Source organism: Schistocerca nitens, chromosome 11 (assembly GCF_023898315.1).
Source record: "Schistocerca nitens isolate TAMUIC-IGC-003100 chromosome 11, iqSchNite1.1, whole genome shotgun sequence".
NCBI classification, from domain to species: Eukaryota; Metazoa; Arthropoda; class Insecta; order Orthoptera; family Acrididae; genus Schistocerca; species Schistocerca nitens.
In genome coordinates this window covers 7,505,717-7,524,361 of record NC_064624.1, presented here as the reverse complement: position 1 = coordinate 7,524,361, position 18,645 = coordinate 7,505,717, and the positions used below count along the sequence as shown (strand labels likewise).

Below are 18,645 nucleotides of genomic sequence, written 5' to 3'. Positions count from 1 at the left end.
CTTCCAGTCTTTAATGTCAATATTTTCTTTTTCTTCGTCTTTTTTATCTTCTTCTTTGGCAGGTCCATAGTAGATTCCTTTTCCTGCACATTTTTTACTTTTGATTTTCACCGCTTTGTCACTTTTGAAATCATCATCTTCTTCATCATCATTGTCACTAGTGTCTTTTTCTTCTTCATCATCGTCGTCATCTGTTACTGCAGAGTATGCTGGGGAAGAAGTTGACGCTCCTTCTGCACCAACAGTGTGATGTTTTGGAGACTCAAGTATTTTAATCAATGGCTTTATGATGTGTGTATACTTATACCCTCTGTTTGCATTCACAGGTTTGAAGGACAGGTAATGCTGTCTAAAGGCATTGGTTGCTTTGAGAATTTTGGCGTAATTTTGAAGATCACGGGTCGTGTAATTCTTAGGCCTGATTTTGAACAGTAAATTGTATAAACCTCTAGTTCCCGGATATCTTACATTGTGAATTATTAAATCATTTTCATCGACGTCCACTGGTGACTTTCCAATCATCCATCCAGCTCGTGACGGGTCGAATCTGATACCATACACGGTGTCACGGGTTCTGTCTATTGGTTTATTAAAGTATGAGGCTGGCATCGAGCTGCTGCAGTCTCTGCTACACGTGTATTTGACGTTTTTTCACTTTTTCTTTCTTTAACATCACAGATATTGATATCGCCATCATATGCAGCAGCATTATCATCAGCAACACCAGCAGCAGCAGCAGCAGCCGTAGTGCTATCCTTGTCTTGTTTCGGAAATCGTTCTTTTAGCGGCTGTGAAAGGGGTCTAAATGTCTTCTCTAGCGCAGACTTGGTTTGAGCTTCTCTATTGTGAAGAGCTAACAGCTTTCTTCGTATGTTCTGTCGCGGTTTGACGATCTGTTTTTTAAGATTAATGTTTCTTTCGATAGACGAAGAAGAAGAATTCCGAAGCATGTTGTCATTGCCAACTGATCAGTCACCATCTGAACATAATTTAAGTGATTCCTTTAATTTATATAACATGATAGTCAAATTCGGCATGAAGTGATTTATTTCCGATTACTAAGCGATCGGTTCTGGTGAACTTGAATCTGTCTCCCTTGCGTACAGCAATCTCGGTGTTCGTCGAAAGTTGGCGGATGTCGCCATTCAGTTCAAAGACAACTGTTTCGATATCTGGGCTAATAGAGCGCAAAGTAACTTCGCCATCATAAGGTAATATATATTCATACTGACCATTGTGTAAAACGTAAGCCAATTAGTTGGGATCTCCCGAAGGAATGCTGTCAGTTCTAAGAATGAAAGAAAACCTCAAGTTTGCTTGCTTTTCAAAATATCCTTTCGTTATCACATCTGAATCCAAAATTGGTTCACGTACATTTGTAATACGTTTGTTCTGAACGTCTAAAACGCGTTCAGTTACATCAATGAGGTCAAAAAACTCTTCAACTTTTGCAGCCATAAAGACACGTACATTGTTTTTTAGCTCATTCAAGCTGCTAAGCTGATTTTGCAGCTTATGGAACAACAGATCAACATACAGTTTACTTGCTACATCACTCCTCTGTGGCTTTGCCATCTCAGAATCGAATTTTTCCTTCACACGTCTCACAGAATTTTCAATTCTTCTTCGAGTATCGTCAACATACTTTTTCGTAGCTACATCATGACCAGTTGCGGGATCAGCTAAATTACCGATAGTTGTACGATTCTTGAGCTTAAGTGACCTTTCAGTTACATGGAATGCGTGTCTTTTTTCCATTGCGTTATCTACATAGGCTTTCGTGCAAGCGTCATGATTCTCAGCAGGTTCATGCAAACCACTTAAACGTTTATTATTGAAATACACTGCTGCGTCAGTAGCATATATGGTAGAAAAGAAAGAAGCCATCTGCGGCAATAATTTTGCCAAGAGAGTATCAGTACAAAATTTTGTTTCAGCATTTTCATTTACTTTTGCTTCCGGCGACAAACCTTCACTATTCGTATCTGTTACGTGTTTCTGAAATAACTGATGTACTTTATCGATAACATCTGCTAAAACGTTGGAGTATGACTGGAATTTTGAATCCACATACTTTTTATTAGCAATGTCATTACTGTACTGAGGATCTAGCACCAGCAGCAGAGCGTTGCTGCTGCTGTTGTTGTTATTGTTGCTGCAGCTGATGCTTGATGATGATGATGACGATGATGTTGCCTTTGCAGAAGCCATGGCGTTAGTAATCTGTGTTGCTCCAAGACTCGAGTTAAATACAAATATAATTGTCAAAATTTACTCGATAACGTCCATTGTTTAAATTATCATCTTTGCTAATAACGAGAAAATCATAGGTGTTCCCACTCCATGCTCGCTTACACATTTCAAGGAATTCATTGAATGTCATATCGGGATTGACATGATCACTGAAGACATGCTTCAAATTACGCTCATCTTGCTCGAAGAGCACAATAACATTAGCATTATCTCTGATTAATTGCTTCGGGATTTTACTGTATGTTTGACATAAATAGAAGCTGTCTATACCATAATGACGTCCCATGGAAAAGTAAGCTTTCATGTGATCTTGTTTGTCACAAGCAATGTCATCAAATATAAAAACTGAAAGCGGACGTGCTTGATCTGGTGGTATAACATCTTCCTTACTGGAAAATGTAAAATACCCAATATCATTTAGGTTCTTTAAAACTTCTTCTAGAAATTTGTACTTGTATTGTTGCAGCGATTTGGAAAACACATAAACGTTCTTAAATTTGAGACCGTTTTCGTGAATTAGGAGATTAACAACCACATTTGTTTTTCCACAGTTGGAGGGACCTGCTACTATACATCTAATCGTATCGGGAAATAGATCACCATGTCTACGATCTTGCATTAGCACTCAATCTGTGTTCAGTAATAGGACTGATGGGAAGCTGAAGTACATGTTTCTTGAAATGCATCTTCAGACACACTAAGAAGTCTTCTCATATTACAATTGCTAATATAAGAGAACATTCTAAACTGTAAAAGACCAGTCTTTAGTTAACACTCGAGCAATGAAGATGTGTCACAGTAACAACAATAAACAGAAGAAAAAGAAAAGGAAGAAGAAGCATGGTGGTTCTCTTCTTAATCGCATGATTAATAAGTTACCTGTCGAACTTCATTTGGCTGGTTACTCGTACTGCGGTCCAGGGACAATGTTAGAGAAACGACTCAAAAGAGGTGACACTGGTACCAATCCACTAGATGAAGCGTGTAAAGAACATGACATAGCGTACATCGACCAGATCAAATTCTGGCTAGAAAAGCATGGGGCAGAGTAAAGGCAAAAGATGCCAATTTGAAGGAAAAGTTGGCTGCTTTAGCTGTGACCGGTGCAATGAAAGCTAAACTTAGAATGGGGATGGGTGTGAAGAAAAGGTTGAAAGCAGCTGGGGCAGTACTGAATAAGTTCGAAGTGGTCTCAAATATGTGAAGCCAGGCAGTAATCTGATGACAGTTGTGAAAGTAGCTCGTAAAATTGCTTCACAAGTTGCACCGAAAAAAGCCATGGGGAAATTGCTCGACAAAGAACGAATAATACCTATTCCCAAAACAGGTGGAATAATACCTCTAATTCCAATATTTGCTGCATTATCGGCACTCAGAGGACTAGCCGGAGGTGCTGCTGGAATTGCTAAGACAGTTAATGATGCAAAGAGTGCTCGAAAGCAGTTAGCTGAAATGCAAAGGCATCATCGTGTACTTGAGGCAATTGCTTTGCGCGATGGAAAAGGACTGTACTTAGGTCCATACAGGAAAAATGGATTCGGTCTGTATCCAACTGGTATAAATGGAATGAGGAAAAAAAATTTCTCCATAAATAGCCTTCCTACAAGACCACTTTCCAACATTGACTTACAGCACAACGCTAAAAAGCTGCAGATACCACACTTTCGAGGTGTCTTTATGAGAGATACTTTACCTTCAAAGTCTAACACTCGTGAGAGTGCAATTATTAATCTTAATACCGAAGATGAACCAGGTTCACATTGGGTAGCTTACAAAAAGAAAGGTAATATTGTGTACTATTTCGACAGCTTTGGAAATTTACCACCTCAGCTTTGGAAATTTACCACCTCAGCTTTGGAAATTTACCACCTCAGCTTTGGAAATTTACCACCTCCTCCAGAAATAGTAAGATATCTGAAAAACTGTACCATAAAATGTAATTACAATACGTTTCAGTCACTTAACAGCCAGAGATGTGGTCATTTATGTTTAAAGTTTCTGAATTCCAAATAAAACAGTCAGCTTTGCAGGTCACTGTTTCAGTCCAACAATGAACATTGAACACGGTGTAACATTAAGTCTGATGGGGAAAGAGTCACTTCTAACTGCTGTCTTCAATCCTGCACTAAATTTATCCTCTCATGTTTACGAAATTGCTCTGCTAAACATTTTTACGTATAATTCCATCCCAAATATTACATCAGCAAACAATAATTTCTACTTCTACAACTATTTAAACGATGTAGAAATTTTGGACAAAGTTAGTCTGCCACATGGAACATATGAACTGCATGACATTTTTTCAGCATTAATGAAAGAAATTGAAGCATACAACTTGAAGATTGTCAATGATAGCTCAACCAACAAGAAAAAATATGAAGTACAATTAAATATTTCCTTCAATAAAACACTGAATCGATGTCAGATTAGGAGTAATGTTACTATTGATTTTAATATCTCTAACAACATAGGTTCAGTTTTAGGTTTTGCAAATACTGTAGTTGACAAAAGAGTCACGAAGACGTCTGAATATGCAGTTAACATTCAAAGTTAACATTCTTATGTGTTGACTGTAATATCTCAGGAGGGTCGTTTCACAATGGAGAACCTACACATACATTACATCAGTTCTGGCCTACTGTCCCACCAGGATATAAGATTGTGGAAACGCCTAATTCACCCATTTACATGCCAGTAGTTGCAAGATACGTTTCAGAATTAAGTGTGGCAATTAGAGATCAAGACGGGAATCTTGTGGATTTTGACGGGGAAGAGATAACTGTTCGATTGCATTTGAGGAAAATACGTTAAAAAAAGAGAGAAAGGAATGGGTATCATATACCAACAGGATGCCTACATAAGCAAAGACAAAGACACTAGATGTCTTGACAAAAGACAAAGACACTAGATGTCTTGACAATGTGAGCCACAATAACAACAACAACAACAAGAATAATAAGAAGAAAAGAAATGCAAAGAAGAGGAAAGTGAAAAACGTTTTAACTCCGTACAATAGACAAATACTGTCAGCACTGGGATATAGAGTGCTATAAATACTGATACATTTCTCTGTAACCTCTCATTCGAGTCTTCCAACTTTCACTGATCAAACAGAAGGAGGTTAAGGAGGAAAAGAAAATGTTGAATGTTAGAGAAAAAATTCTCGTCGACGACTTGGTTACTCGCCTTCAGTATCATAAGTATAAACCTTTTGGTCAACCAGCTTTTGCTCAGAACGATTCCATATCAATTGTTATACAAAACGAAAATACTTACCTGCTGCCCTCTGAGAGTCTGCTGTATAAGGACGACTTGTCAATGCAGAGGGAAAGGGAAAAGCTACTGATATTGAGTTAACAAAAAACTGCGCGCTTCATCTGTTTTCAGAAATTCAGTACCGTCTCAATAACCAAATTATCGACCATGTGCGTAATCCTGGAATTGCAGCATTAATGAAAGGATATGCATCTTTTACCCCAGGTGAAGCAAACTCATTACAAAATGCCGGATGGGGGACAAGAAGTGAATTGAAAGAGTTAGTCGATAACGATGGACGTTTCAATTTTTGCATTCCGCTTAAAATGATCTTAGGCTTTGCAGAGGATTACAAAATGATAATTTTAAATGCTAGTCATGAATTGGTACTGATTCGTAGTAGACAAGAAATTAACTGTATTGTCTCAGAAACAGCAGATACCAAATCGAAAATTGTGTTGGAGAACATGCACTGGGAAATGCCACATGTCCAAGTTTCTGAAAAGCAACAAATATCACTGTGGAATATTTTGAAAAATGATATCAGTCTCAGATTAGCTTTTCGTCACTGGGATTTGATTGAAAGCATTGCACCAGAAATTAACTCCTGGACATGACAAATTAAATTTAATACAGCCCTTGAAACTGCAAGGTATGTAATATTGGCTTTTCAGTCAAATAGAAATTTGATTATTGCTGACTCTAGTGTATTCGACAAAATAAGTATATTTAAATTCATCTAAATTCCTAGAGGAGAATTTTGCTGTCGATTTTGACACTAAGAATACAGCACAAGTGTTTGAAATGTACGCGAATTTTCAGTCACCATATTATGGAGACAGCGGTGTAAGAAGAGGAAATCCACTAATGAACCGTACCGAATTTCAGAACTGTCCTATATTTTTCATTGATTGTTCACATCAAGACGAAACACTGAAATCTTCCATCGTTGACATGAAGATCGAAATAGAAACAAAAAAAGCATTTGCAAAAAATACAATAGCTTACTGCTTGGTCATTCATGATTCAGTAATTGAAATGACTCCATCAAGCAATCAGGTTGCAAAGCGTACACAGATATAAAAGGAAGTGCTTCTCAACCATTTCATCATTACTGTGCTACATCGTTGGAGGGGAAGAAACAGGACAGAATGAAGAAAGTTTTGATAATTAATACCAGTTCAGACGAGCAGTCAGTGAGAGTGTTAGTGGCAAATTTAAGTGGTGGAAGTGAATGTATACTACAGGTTCTAGACACAGAAGCCTCTTTCAATGCATTGAACTCTTCCATTCAATCACTACTAAAAGAAAACACTGACTGTAAAATGCTGGTGTTTTCACAAGACCTACTGTGTCCGTTCGTCTTAAGTATTCTGCAACAAATTATTCCTGAAGATGTCAAAATGCTCCGACTGGAAGACTATGGATTCAACTGGTGTGCTGGAAAGAAAGAGGGAGCTACTACTTTTATGGCTGATGCTGATGCTAACTTCTTGTTCGAGTGGATTAAATCGAAAAACATTTGTAAAGTGCTTTCTGAAATTTATAAGAAACTTGTCCAGTGTCAACATTTGAATGCAATTGATTGTTATTTATTTCCTACACAACTGTTACTATCTATATGTGATATTTCACACAACTTTCACAGGTTGCCACAAGTGTTTAAGAATGATGCTCTTATTTCTAAGTATCAGCATTGTATAAGCATTACAACTTGAATGCACGTTGTCGGATTGATGGTCCACCTCCTATTAAAATGAACTGTAGAGGTTGCAGAAAGGAACATCGTGATGAAATGAAAGAAAAATAATGTAATACGTATTTTTATTTTCACACAATAAATCAGTTACAATCACTTTTTTCTGTTTTTTTTTTCCTTGCTCACTGTAAATCAGTTACAAAACTTTTTGTTTGTTTTCACACAATAAATCAGTTTCAAAGCATATATAATGTATTATGTACAGAAATCAGTTTTCACACAATACATCAGTTTCACAGCATATATAAGACATTACATACAGAAATCAGTTTTCACACAATAAATCATTGGTCAACTCGTTGACAGAAGATTGCTTCACACCCTTTGCCCTATGCATTACACGTTGTGACTCAGTCTCAAGAGCATACATTTTAGCTCGCAGACCTATAAATTCTGTTATAGATCACCATTTAATTCATCTTTTAATAACCCTACCACTCTCTTATTGACAATTGGAAGATTATATTTGTTATCTACAGGACAACCTGAGGTATCAAACCATTTATGAACATCAGTCTTAATATCTTCATAAATATTGGAAGTTTTAATGTGGTAAATTAAGCTATCAGTATCTGTATAACACAGTTTTACATGATTTGCTGAGAACTTGTTTAGTATGTAGTTATAATGAAACTCTATGAGAAGAGTCTTTGATATATCTAAAATACCCATACCTACTGCTGTTGGTTTATCAAACACAACATTAACTTTTTTTAGTTAAATACCAAGTAAATTTTCATTGAAAATTACACTCCTTTTGAAATTAGGTTTAGCAATCAGTGCAGCTGCTCCATATCTACCACCCCAGCGTGTTGCTAGTTTTATATCTACCATTTTTCTTACATTTTGCATGGTTTTCCCGAAAACACTGTCATTCATAAGTATGAAGAAATTTTTTTCGAAGTCATTATTTGCTCTCATACGTTTCTCTGAATTAATGACAATGTATGGTTTCATCCATGGTGCTTGCTTGAATGACAGTATTCTGTGAATCTTTTGCAATTGCAACTTATGATGTAAGCACTGTTTTAAATTCCTATAATGTATTACATAATTTTTCTTACCAATACAAAGTAGAAATAACTTTTTGGGAGCACTAGATTTGGTACTGTTACAGTCAGTTGTTGTTGTTGGTGGTGGTGGTAGTAGGATCTTCTCAGGACACAGTGGTAGATCGGAATGCAGATCATGGATATTTTCAGGATATTCAAGATCTACTTCTAAAATATATCCTACATCAGAATCATCTGGCACTGTTGTCACATCAAAAGTATCTAATAATGTTTTTGAGTCAATCCAAGTAAAGTCTGACACAGGAAGGTGTTGCATCATTGCCCAGCTGTAAAGGCTATTAACATCGGGATAGAAGATGTAAGATTCATCTAATTAGACATAAATCTGTTGTTTGCAACAGCATGCCGACAAGAGCAATGAACAATCCCACCTCTAATACCTCGCTCAATAAACTGAAGTTGCTCAATGTCAGTAATAAGCTGTAGTTCTATTTTGCTATTTTTAAGTAAAGCATCCCATGCCAAGCCAGGAGAAGTAACGTAATGAGCAGGGTCTAACTCATATGTTTTAATGCACAGGTTGCGGAAATTCTCAAAAACGTCAGACAACAGCAATACATCAATTTTCAAATTCAAATCAGAATACTCTCCTAGTGTTTTACATTTGAATAAATGCCATACATCACATGCTCTTTGGTAATCTGATTCCGAGACAGTTCCACCGCCTGTCAATAAACTTTTAAAATTTTCAATTGGAGATAAGTGGTCCTCTAGTAAAACAGATTCATTGCTCACATACTCATATGGGAATATACCTTTTTGATTGACTAAATTAAACTCTTGATCATCAGGAAAGTATTTCCTAATTATCTTGAGTTCCTCTGGTTTCAAGTATGAGGCACACTTTTCAAGCGAGCATGTCAGAAAATTTAAGGACTCTATGAATTGAAAGTTTATGCTACATTTCCTACCTCGGTGCATTACTGGAATGCTCTTCGTAAATGATTTATACTTTTCCATGTTTGATGGTAGAATGGAAACAGGGCCTGGATTTAATGTAATTTTTTCATCATCATCGTTATCATTATCATTATCATCAACAGGCACAGTTTTTTCGCAAATGCTTGTCATCAAGAAATGCCCGTCGTAGTTTGTCAGATTATGAAACACTACAGGTACTGTAAAACGAGGTCTATAGTTTACGTTGCAGCCGGCATGAGCCACACCTCTGTAAACGCCTGTGAAATGACAATGGTCACGATGCTTCACGTCATCCTCCTGAAAGGGTTTCTCACAAATGTGACAATTCTTCGCAGAGCGAAAAGCTAATTCTTCCTCAGCGCTGATAATCATCTCTTTATTTCGCGCTAAAAAGCCATTCACAATGTCAGCGACTGCATAGAGCTGTTGAGTAAACCAATCCATGCAATCACGACCTCTGTACAGTTTAAATTCTGAATATTCATCATTGTAGGTACAGTGAATATAATAGGCTATACTGAATGGAGTATGTAAATGTACTTGATTTGAATTAATACTACGACTACAAGTAGCAACTGGTTCTAGCATGCATTCCGTATCAGCATAAATTCTAAAAGGCAGCTTTAGCTTGTTTCTGAAGTTGCTAAATTTTACATACTGTTTCTCACCACTAGGCATAACACTGCTAACTGGTTTAAATTGTATGCAGTCAGTCAAGTGTACATCTAACTTTTCTTTGGAATGAAAATACAGGCAGCGATGACAGACCACTATAGATTTATTATGACTAGTAATGCTATAATGCGACAGCTTTGACAAGTTTTTTATATAATAGAAATGGTAAATATCTGTTTTTGACCTGTAACATTAATAGATTTACATGTTTTTCACGATGGTACTTCGTAACATGCAGGGGGACAACTTGAAAATTTTTTCCTTTTTTATTTCTCTCCCACCTTTCCCTTTGCTTTTTCCTCTCCTTCTCCTCCTCCTCATCATCATCATCATCTCCATCACTAACTACCATCCACTGATAATCAGAATACTGGATACCACACACGTTAACAGAGATGTTTTCATTTTGTTTTCCGAATATGTGCACATGTTCCAGTTCTGTAGGAAAAGGTATGTTATCAAAGTTCAGTTTGTTTGCATGTGATACATACGCAGAAGCACGTTCTGGATGAATATTTACGGGGTACAAACCGGCTACAATTGCCCACTTGAAACAGGCATTGTCTTTTGAGCGAACATTAATTACTGCATGTTTATTTGCTATAACTTTTGGCAGTTTTCTGTAACGCCCTCCATGAAACCCTCGATTTTCGCTAACATTAACACGCAGTTTAACTATGTCTCTTAGTGCCCAACCGGAATCTCTCTGTTGGAAAGCCTCCAGTTTCTTTAACAACTTCTTTTTAATCTTTGTTGAATACCAATCACTGTCAATTTCGGAAGGTAATATTTCAACATTCTTTGTGTTTATGCCCATTTCTTGTACTTCTCCTGACAGGCAATGCAAAATTGCAGATAAGTACAAAATTAATTTTACGAAGCCGGTTGACATTTCGCACTCTATTGTTAATGACAGGAAAACATGCATCCAAGAAGTACAGAGGATCCTTGAAACCAGACCGATTAAATATTTCACCCGTACATATTCGACTTGAAAGCACATTCTAAAGAAACCCATTCCAGATCATTGGTTTCCTGCTGATCTTGGTTTAATTTAATGCGCTTTGGAGATGGTTGACTCATTGTTCACTTTCTGCACTTGTCAAAATATCATCTATTGCAAGCAACAGATTTTTACAATTTGAATAAATAAAAGAAACGTCCCCAGCCTCTACCCACGATTTGAGACAAGCAGCGCCATTAAAGAAATCAAACTGGCATTGAAATGCATTATGAGAGCAGACTGTGTATAGAACAAACAGGATTTCTTTGATATAGTAGTCAACTAGGGTATTATACTTGCTAACGAATACGTCTCTGTAGTAGATGCATTCGTACTTATCATACACTTCGAAGGCAGCAAAATGTTCCCCCTCCTTAAAACAGTCCTTCTGAAGTAGCTGCACTATTTTTGCATTCAATTCAGAAAATGCATTCGCATTTTCACCAATGCCTGCTAGTTTTATTGTAAACACTAAAGTATCTCGCGAGACAAAAGCTGAGCCACAGTTATCTTCTTTTAATGAACGCAAGTCAATTTCTTTAATATTTCCATGCCTTGACACTTTCCTAATTGTAATGGACATTGTTAGTGAAATAACACACACACACACACACACACACACACACACACACACACACACAAAACTAAATATTTACATTAATGCTAATACTATGAAAAACAGAAAGGCTATCATTTATGAAACTTTCGAAATCAACTTCATCCATACTATTGACTCTACCACGAGAAATCATAAGCACTTGCCCGGAGTTTAAAAATTCCAGTTCTTCATTGCTGAGGGCAGATAAGCGCGCTGGCAGATATATTTTGCTGTCCTTGATGTATACGACAACTGCTGCTCCAAATTTTGTAGTTGTACGCCTGGCGCTGAGAATCAGGTACTTCTCTCCCTGTTTCAGCGCCAACAGCCGCTGAGTAGGTTTTGCGTTTCTGCCCTCGCCTAGCTGTTTCAAGCTCTGTAAAAGAGGAGCATCCCTGTTCTCTTTAGTTACACAGCAATCAGTCACTACAGATAGAAAAAAATGTGACAATTAGTAGTAATTAATGTATGTTGAACTTACATTTTCTGGAGAGTTGTCTGTATCTTTCTCCAAAAGAAGAAGAAGAAGAAGATGCCAAAACCAAAATCAGAGTATCCTTTTCCAAAACATTCACGAAGGTAGTGAAAGTGAAAAAAAAAAAGGAGAGAGAGATGGGCAGACTAACGCCACCCCCCTACTGCTGTTATGCTTAATGTTGTTGCTGCTATAAAAGAAACATTGTGGAGTGGTCGGTGAACCAAAACAGAAACAATCAGGTGCTACTGCTGATTATGAAACCACCTCCTACAGATCTGCGTATGGCTTTTAAAGTAAACTTTGGCAACGATCTCTGCCCTCCTCAGGCACTGAGGTACACGCTGAAGACCAGAAATAGGTCATACGAGCAGCCTCTGGCATGTGTACAAATGTTTACTTTTTTGTCCTCCTCCATGCAGCCTCCAGCGTGATGATGGTAATAGCAGTATTACGTAACACACGTGTGGCATGGTATGGAGGAGGACATGACATTGACCACCTCCGCGTGTGCACAACAAAAAACGCTGAGACAGCTGCTCCTTGCCACATGCTGGAGAACTGGAGGGCCACGCTTGCTGATGTTATTTCAGATGTTCCGAAACAGATGCAAAACCTCCTGCCCGTGTTCTCATCGCTGTTATTATTATTGTTGATATCTGCTGGCTCCCTGCGTGCACATCACGTGCTTACACATACAGTTTAGCTTCTGGAGGAAGAACGATACTGTTTTCTGCATTTTACAGCACGTCTTCCAAAAATAATAATGAATTTCCTTTCGTTTTCTTCTTCTTCTTCTTCTTCTTCTTCTTCTTCTTCTTCTTTCAACTATAGATGTTAATAGTTTAGCAGTGCTAGCAGGAAGATTGTGATATGATGAGAGGAGGGGGAATAATAATAAAAAATAAGGGTGCTCGTACACATAACACATAAAACGAGATGCTTTTAGAGAAATACTATCAGTCGATATTGTTCCACTGAGCGGGTTTACGCTATTGTAGTTTCTGTAGAATCAATCATCATCTTGTCGTGTTTCAGGTAACAGAAATTTTCTTGTCACATACGCACATACGATTCCAGTCACAGCAGTAGTAAGCCACCGCTGACTTTTCTTTCTTTTTTTTTTTCTTTTTCCTCTTCCTCTCACAAAATGAAGATAAAATTCCTAGATCTGCAAGGATTCAAAGATGATGCAAATAATTTTGTGCCTAAACAAGCAGCTGCTATCATAGTAGATGGAATGCATGTTATTGCAGAGGAATATTTCACTATCACTCAAGTTGTAGCCTTTAACAGCCTATCAGAAAAGACTCAGAAGATAAACTCGTGGCTGACACGTAATCATCACCACGAGTAAGGGCACTGGATGGAACCAAGGGAAGAATTGGCACTAGGTTACGATGAGGACTGGATGGTCTGGAGATCACTAAACAGGCTACGCACCAACACTGCACGGTCAAGAGATAACCTTCTGAAGTGGGGATATTCTACTACATCTAATCTCTGCGACTGTGGAGAGGTGCAGACGACCCAGCACGTGTATAACTGCCCTGAATGTCCTTCACACTGCACTTTAGAGGATCTGATGTTGGCAACCCCAAATGCTGTTGACGCAGCCCGCTTTTGGGCCAAATGCCTGTAACATTTTGTTTCTGTGCACACATATTTATATATATATATATATTTATATATATTTTCATATGCCTGTAATTAATTTTTTTCTGTGTGCTATTCATTTTTTTTTAATTCCTGTATCCATGGTGCTTCTGACACGAATAAAAAAATAATAATTCTGACACGAATAAAAAAAAAAAAAAATCACCACGAGCACTGGGGAATGGATGGCGTGTCATTACTTACAGCAAGGAATACTTTGTGGGAGTTGTGTAAATGCTGTGATTATATTATGGTAATGGGACAAGAAAAAGTAGAATGGACATCTGCTTTACTGGGTGTGCATCATGGTAGAGTAGTCAACATGCAATCTTTCGAGTGTCCTTCATTGAAAACTCTGAGAACATCTTTTAATATTCCTGAAGATCGATTGTTAGCAAAGACTAATGCAAGACTTATTATGAGATGGTACTTTGAGAATAATAAAAATTCTTCTTAGAATATATGTGTGTTCTTTCGTTTTTATTTTTATTTCCCTCCCTTCTTTTTCTTCCCGCACTCCAGTCCATATAAGCAATCATTTCATCAAAATTCTGTCATTACAAAGATATATTGTCTTCCATAAGGAATACGCATTAAGGAGAGAGCATGATGCAAGCTGCAATTGCTCATGAGCTTCATCGTCCTGCTCGTCGAACGTATCCTAGGAGACCGGTTATCACAAAAGGACTTGATGATCTCCATCAGGCAGACTTAGTTGACATGATTGCATATTCAAAATGGAATTCTGGATATAAATATTTATTAACAGTAATTGATGTTTACTCCAAATACGCATGGGTTGCTGCTCTAAAGACTAAATCTGGTGTTGCAGTTGCTGTTGCGATTAAAAATATATACACAAAAAGCAAGAGAATCCCAGTACATTTACAAACTGATCTTGGGAAAGAATTCTACAATACTAGTTTTAAAAAGTTAATGCAACAACTCAGAATTAATCAGTATTCCACTTTTTCAAATATGAAACCTTCTGTAGTCGAACGCTTTAACAGAACTCTCAAGGGTCTTATGTTCAGAAAATTTACTGCTCAGGGCTCATACAAATGGATTAACACTGTACAAGATCTGGTCACACAGTATAATCACACGAAACACAGAACAAGTCAAATGAGGCCGGTGGATGTAAAAGATAATAGCCTTCTATCTACTGTGTATAACAAAATCAAAATGATTGATCCACGTCACTCAAAACTGGTGATTATGTCAGAATTAGTAAACAGAAAACAGTCTTTGACAAAGGATACACTGCCAACTGGTCCACGGAAATTTTCAAAATACGTAAAGTGCAAGAAACCAATCCGAGAACATATCTCCTTGAAGATTACAAATCTCAGCCCATAGCTGGAGCTTCCTATGCAGAAGAGCTACAAAAAACAAAATATCCATATGTTGAATTACATCTTACATATGTTGGTTTAGGTGTGTGTGTGTGTGTGTGTGTGTGTGTGTGTGTGTGTGTGTGTGCGTGTGCGTGTGCGTGTGCGTGTGTGCCTGTGTAGCCCGCCAGCTGGAAGGCTGCTAAGTGTGACGTAATGAACAGATGACAAGCAACGGCAGCTTGGGTACGGTACCGCAGCTAACCTTAGCTGCGTATATACGTCCCAAAATGTGTCCCAGCTCCCCCATTACCTAACTAGTTTCAATACACTGAACTAGGAGAAAAGACCCAAATCAATAAGTGAGTCTGATAGGGTTCTGGGCGGTGGAACACAGAGACTAGCACAGTCAGTTTCAGGGGACAGAATAATGAAATTGGATTGTAACAATAGGAAGCCATGCGATCCATCACAGATAGATCCACACATTCCGCACGTGTGCGGCTGTCCACCATGGGTAATTGAGCAATGAAGCCCTTGAATCACTGTATAGGGAGGAGTAATGTGTTTTCTAAAATCAGTTCATACATATCCTGTCCTGTGAAAGGTACAATATATGCTTCCCACCCACTTTTCCACTTGAAACTTAGGACACACCTCTCCGTATAGCATCTTGCTGCATTCTGCTCCGATCAGTTTCATGCTGAATAGTTGCACTGTTGCTAGTCTGAGGCCTGAGCAAGTACTATTCTAGGACATTAAGCAAAGTCAATGCGGTCTCAATGAAGCCATCTCGTAAACCTTTCAATTCAGTGTCAGATATAAATTTTTATTTTCATAAAGCAAACTGTCCATGTCGGCTACCATCGGTCGCTGATATGCAATAAACAAACTGAGTATTAGAAAGGCATTGAGGAGAAACTGCTCCACGGTGAAAGAAAAACCAAAACTGAAGAGACGTGCCGAATCCCACCAGCTGCAGGGCGTGGTTTAACACGCCTCCAGCCTGCCACACCCACAACAGAACTGACCTCATTTCCCGCTTACTGTGAACGAGCACCACAGCTGAGCGTGCCTTCACACCTGAATTCAACTTTCATTACGGCTGTTGTTTTCACCCTGACCTTTATACATCATTTCCAGAGCTTCTCATATACACGCTTTGTATTAAAGTTTTCAATGGTTGCTACAAATGAAAGTGTCAATAAATGCCAATTAAAGGAAATTCAAAGAGCACTCAGACAGACTAAACAAGCCGTATTCACATTCCTGCAGTTAGTTGGCCGTCGTACTTCTAATTCTACTTTCTCTTCCTTCATCCCCCCCACCGACAGGGAACCACTTCCGTGCGAGGTCACAAAAGGCCAATGACGTTTACGACATTTGGTTCCCCACAATACGGCCTGTTAATGGCAACAGTGGTCGACATTGGAAGTAACCAATGGTGAGCAAAGCATGTGGCTGTGCACCATAGTTTAACTGATCAGTTGACAAGCAATTCACAACAGTGCTACACTGCTAGTGCTGTTGATACATGGCAAAGTAATGACAATGATAAACAAAGCGGACATTGCATTAACAGTTATCAAAGTTGACATTTCGTCAGAAAGTAAACCGAGGAATTCCGTGGAGTGAGAAAGGAATGGCAGATGAACTATTGGTGTTTCTAGAGCCAGCAGAGAGTCAGCAGAATGTACAGTCTCATGTGTTTGACAGTGCAGACAATGTACATGAGGAACGCAATGATGGTGATATGTGCTTAACGAGTGGAAGTGATACTGAAACAGTTGTCGAGCCACATAGTTCATCATTCTTGTCAGACAGGGATCCACAAATCCTGCCTCCACTGAAACGAAGTGAAGGACTATCTCTGGCCAAGAAGCACAGCAATATGACCGTGCCGTCCGCCCTCGAGAGAGGACGGAGCACGCTCGTTACAAAAAGTGGTGTTTGTGCATTTCGAGGATGCCCGACACAGTTTACAGGGTTGCACGATAGTGACCTACTACGTTATGCACATCAGACTGCGTGTGACATAGGTTACAGTCATTTGTGGGGAAGCAGTGGATGGGAATAGCTCCGGAAAGTGCTACAGAAATGACAAAAAACAGGTAACGAAATTTCAAATAAGGCGTGAAGTCGACAATGCACAACCAACTGCAGGAGTCACTTGAAGATTCGTAGATGAGATAAACTTGTCACATCATCAGTACGGAACTTTTTTTGAACTTTGGCCATTCGGGACCTCAAGAGAAAATGCACGTAACAGGGGACTAGAGGTACCGCAAAAGTTCTGTCAAGATGAACTAATATCAATGCCTTAATGCAGCCGTATACAACTGTGCCGACTGTTAATCTGGATGGTAGAGTGGCTGCAAAGTTATTTATTGTGCTGGCACAAGTTTGTTATTGTGCTGGCACAAGTTGGGGGTGCTGCTCCCCCTCCGATTCTTTGTCGTGTGCGTGATCTTGCAAGGGCAGTATGGAGTAGTTACGCCAAACCGAGCAAGAACAGGGAAATGGGCGTAAGAGGACGTACGGTACGAGCACCACTTTTGATCGATAGCTGGTTAAAATAACTTTCTTTCACTCCATTCCTGGTCTGCGTATAAAAACCATACTGTCTCAGAGCGAACTGTACCTCCTGAAAGGTGTCTGATGTTGCGATTTTCATCACTGGAAAATATTTGTTTGTTCCGTGCCTATAAAACGTACTATCGCACTAACTGCACATACGCCTTGAAGGAGAGCCAGTTTCACGACGAACACCACGACACACAGTTTCGCATTCGTTTGGCGTGCGCCGTCACATTCCAGCAGTTGCCCTCACACCATTGCACGTGTATGCGTCATCTAAAAGAGTGGATAGTTAGCCGAACGTTCTGAAAGGTTTGTAGCTCCCAAGGTCTTGGCTTCGATCTCGAGGGTGCGCACCTTTGCGACCACTGTGACTCACGGTTTTGCATTTTGTGCTCATGGTTCAAGTTGATGATCTGTCCTGAACATTTCTGAAATGTGGACAATGTCTATTTTGTTAAGTGTGTTACGTGTGTCCCATAAGAGGTGGGTCTCGATACCTTGCGGACACTCATTTTCTGTCGCCCTCCTGTTCGAGATGGTGAGTCATTAGCAGCTGATATTTTCCCCGTTAGAAACGTTAACACTTACAAATGAGCAGAAGACTGAATTTGTGATCTTGCACTCAAAGAGGTTCCTCGTCAGTACTTCCAAACAGTTCTACATTCATTGCCGTGACACGTAGGTTTCGTCGAATGACAGAGCACCGACAGGCTGGCTTTATACCCACTTCCTTCAGAACTAATTTCTAATATTGGCAAGGAACATCTAGAGCAGCAGATACGTTGAACACACCAATTAAATGTAGAAATAATTTTTCCTGATAGCTGTAAGCTCAGATTAATCGAAAATTTCAGAAAAATTCAAATTAGATCTTTTTAACGTGAGACTCGGTTGACGCGGCAAGGCGCTGAGCATTGCTGTGGGTGAGCAAGTCGCAGCACTCACCGCAGGCGAGAGACGGCCGCGTCGTCAGGAGGTGGCCGAGTGTGGCGGGCAGCCGCGCCGCTGGGAGGCTGAGTGGCGGCGCTGGGGCCGGGGCTGGCGGGCGAGCTGCAAACAAGAG

The 18,645-nt window shown here is 39.1% G+C and overlaps 1 protein-coding gene across 1 annotated transcript in view; it reads right to left on the bottom strand.

The window, feature by feature from the left end:
• Positions 1-18,645, bottom strand: part of LOC126213579 (serine/threonine-protein phosphatase 6 regulatory ankyrin repeat subunit A-like) — an 84,914-nt gene that overhangs the window by 17,080 nt on the left and 49,189 nt on the right. The window contains exon 3 of the mRNA XM_049941426.1: positions 18,528-18,632. Within this exon, the coding sequence (XP_049797383.1) occupies positions 18,528-18,632 (105 nt within the window). The remainder of the gene's footprint in view (positions 1-18,527; positions 18,633-18,645) is intronic.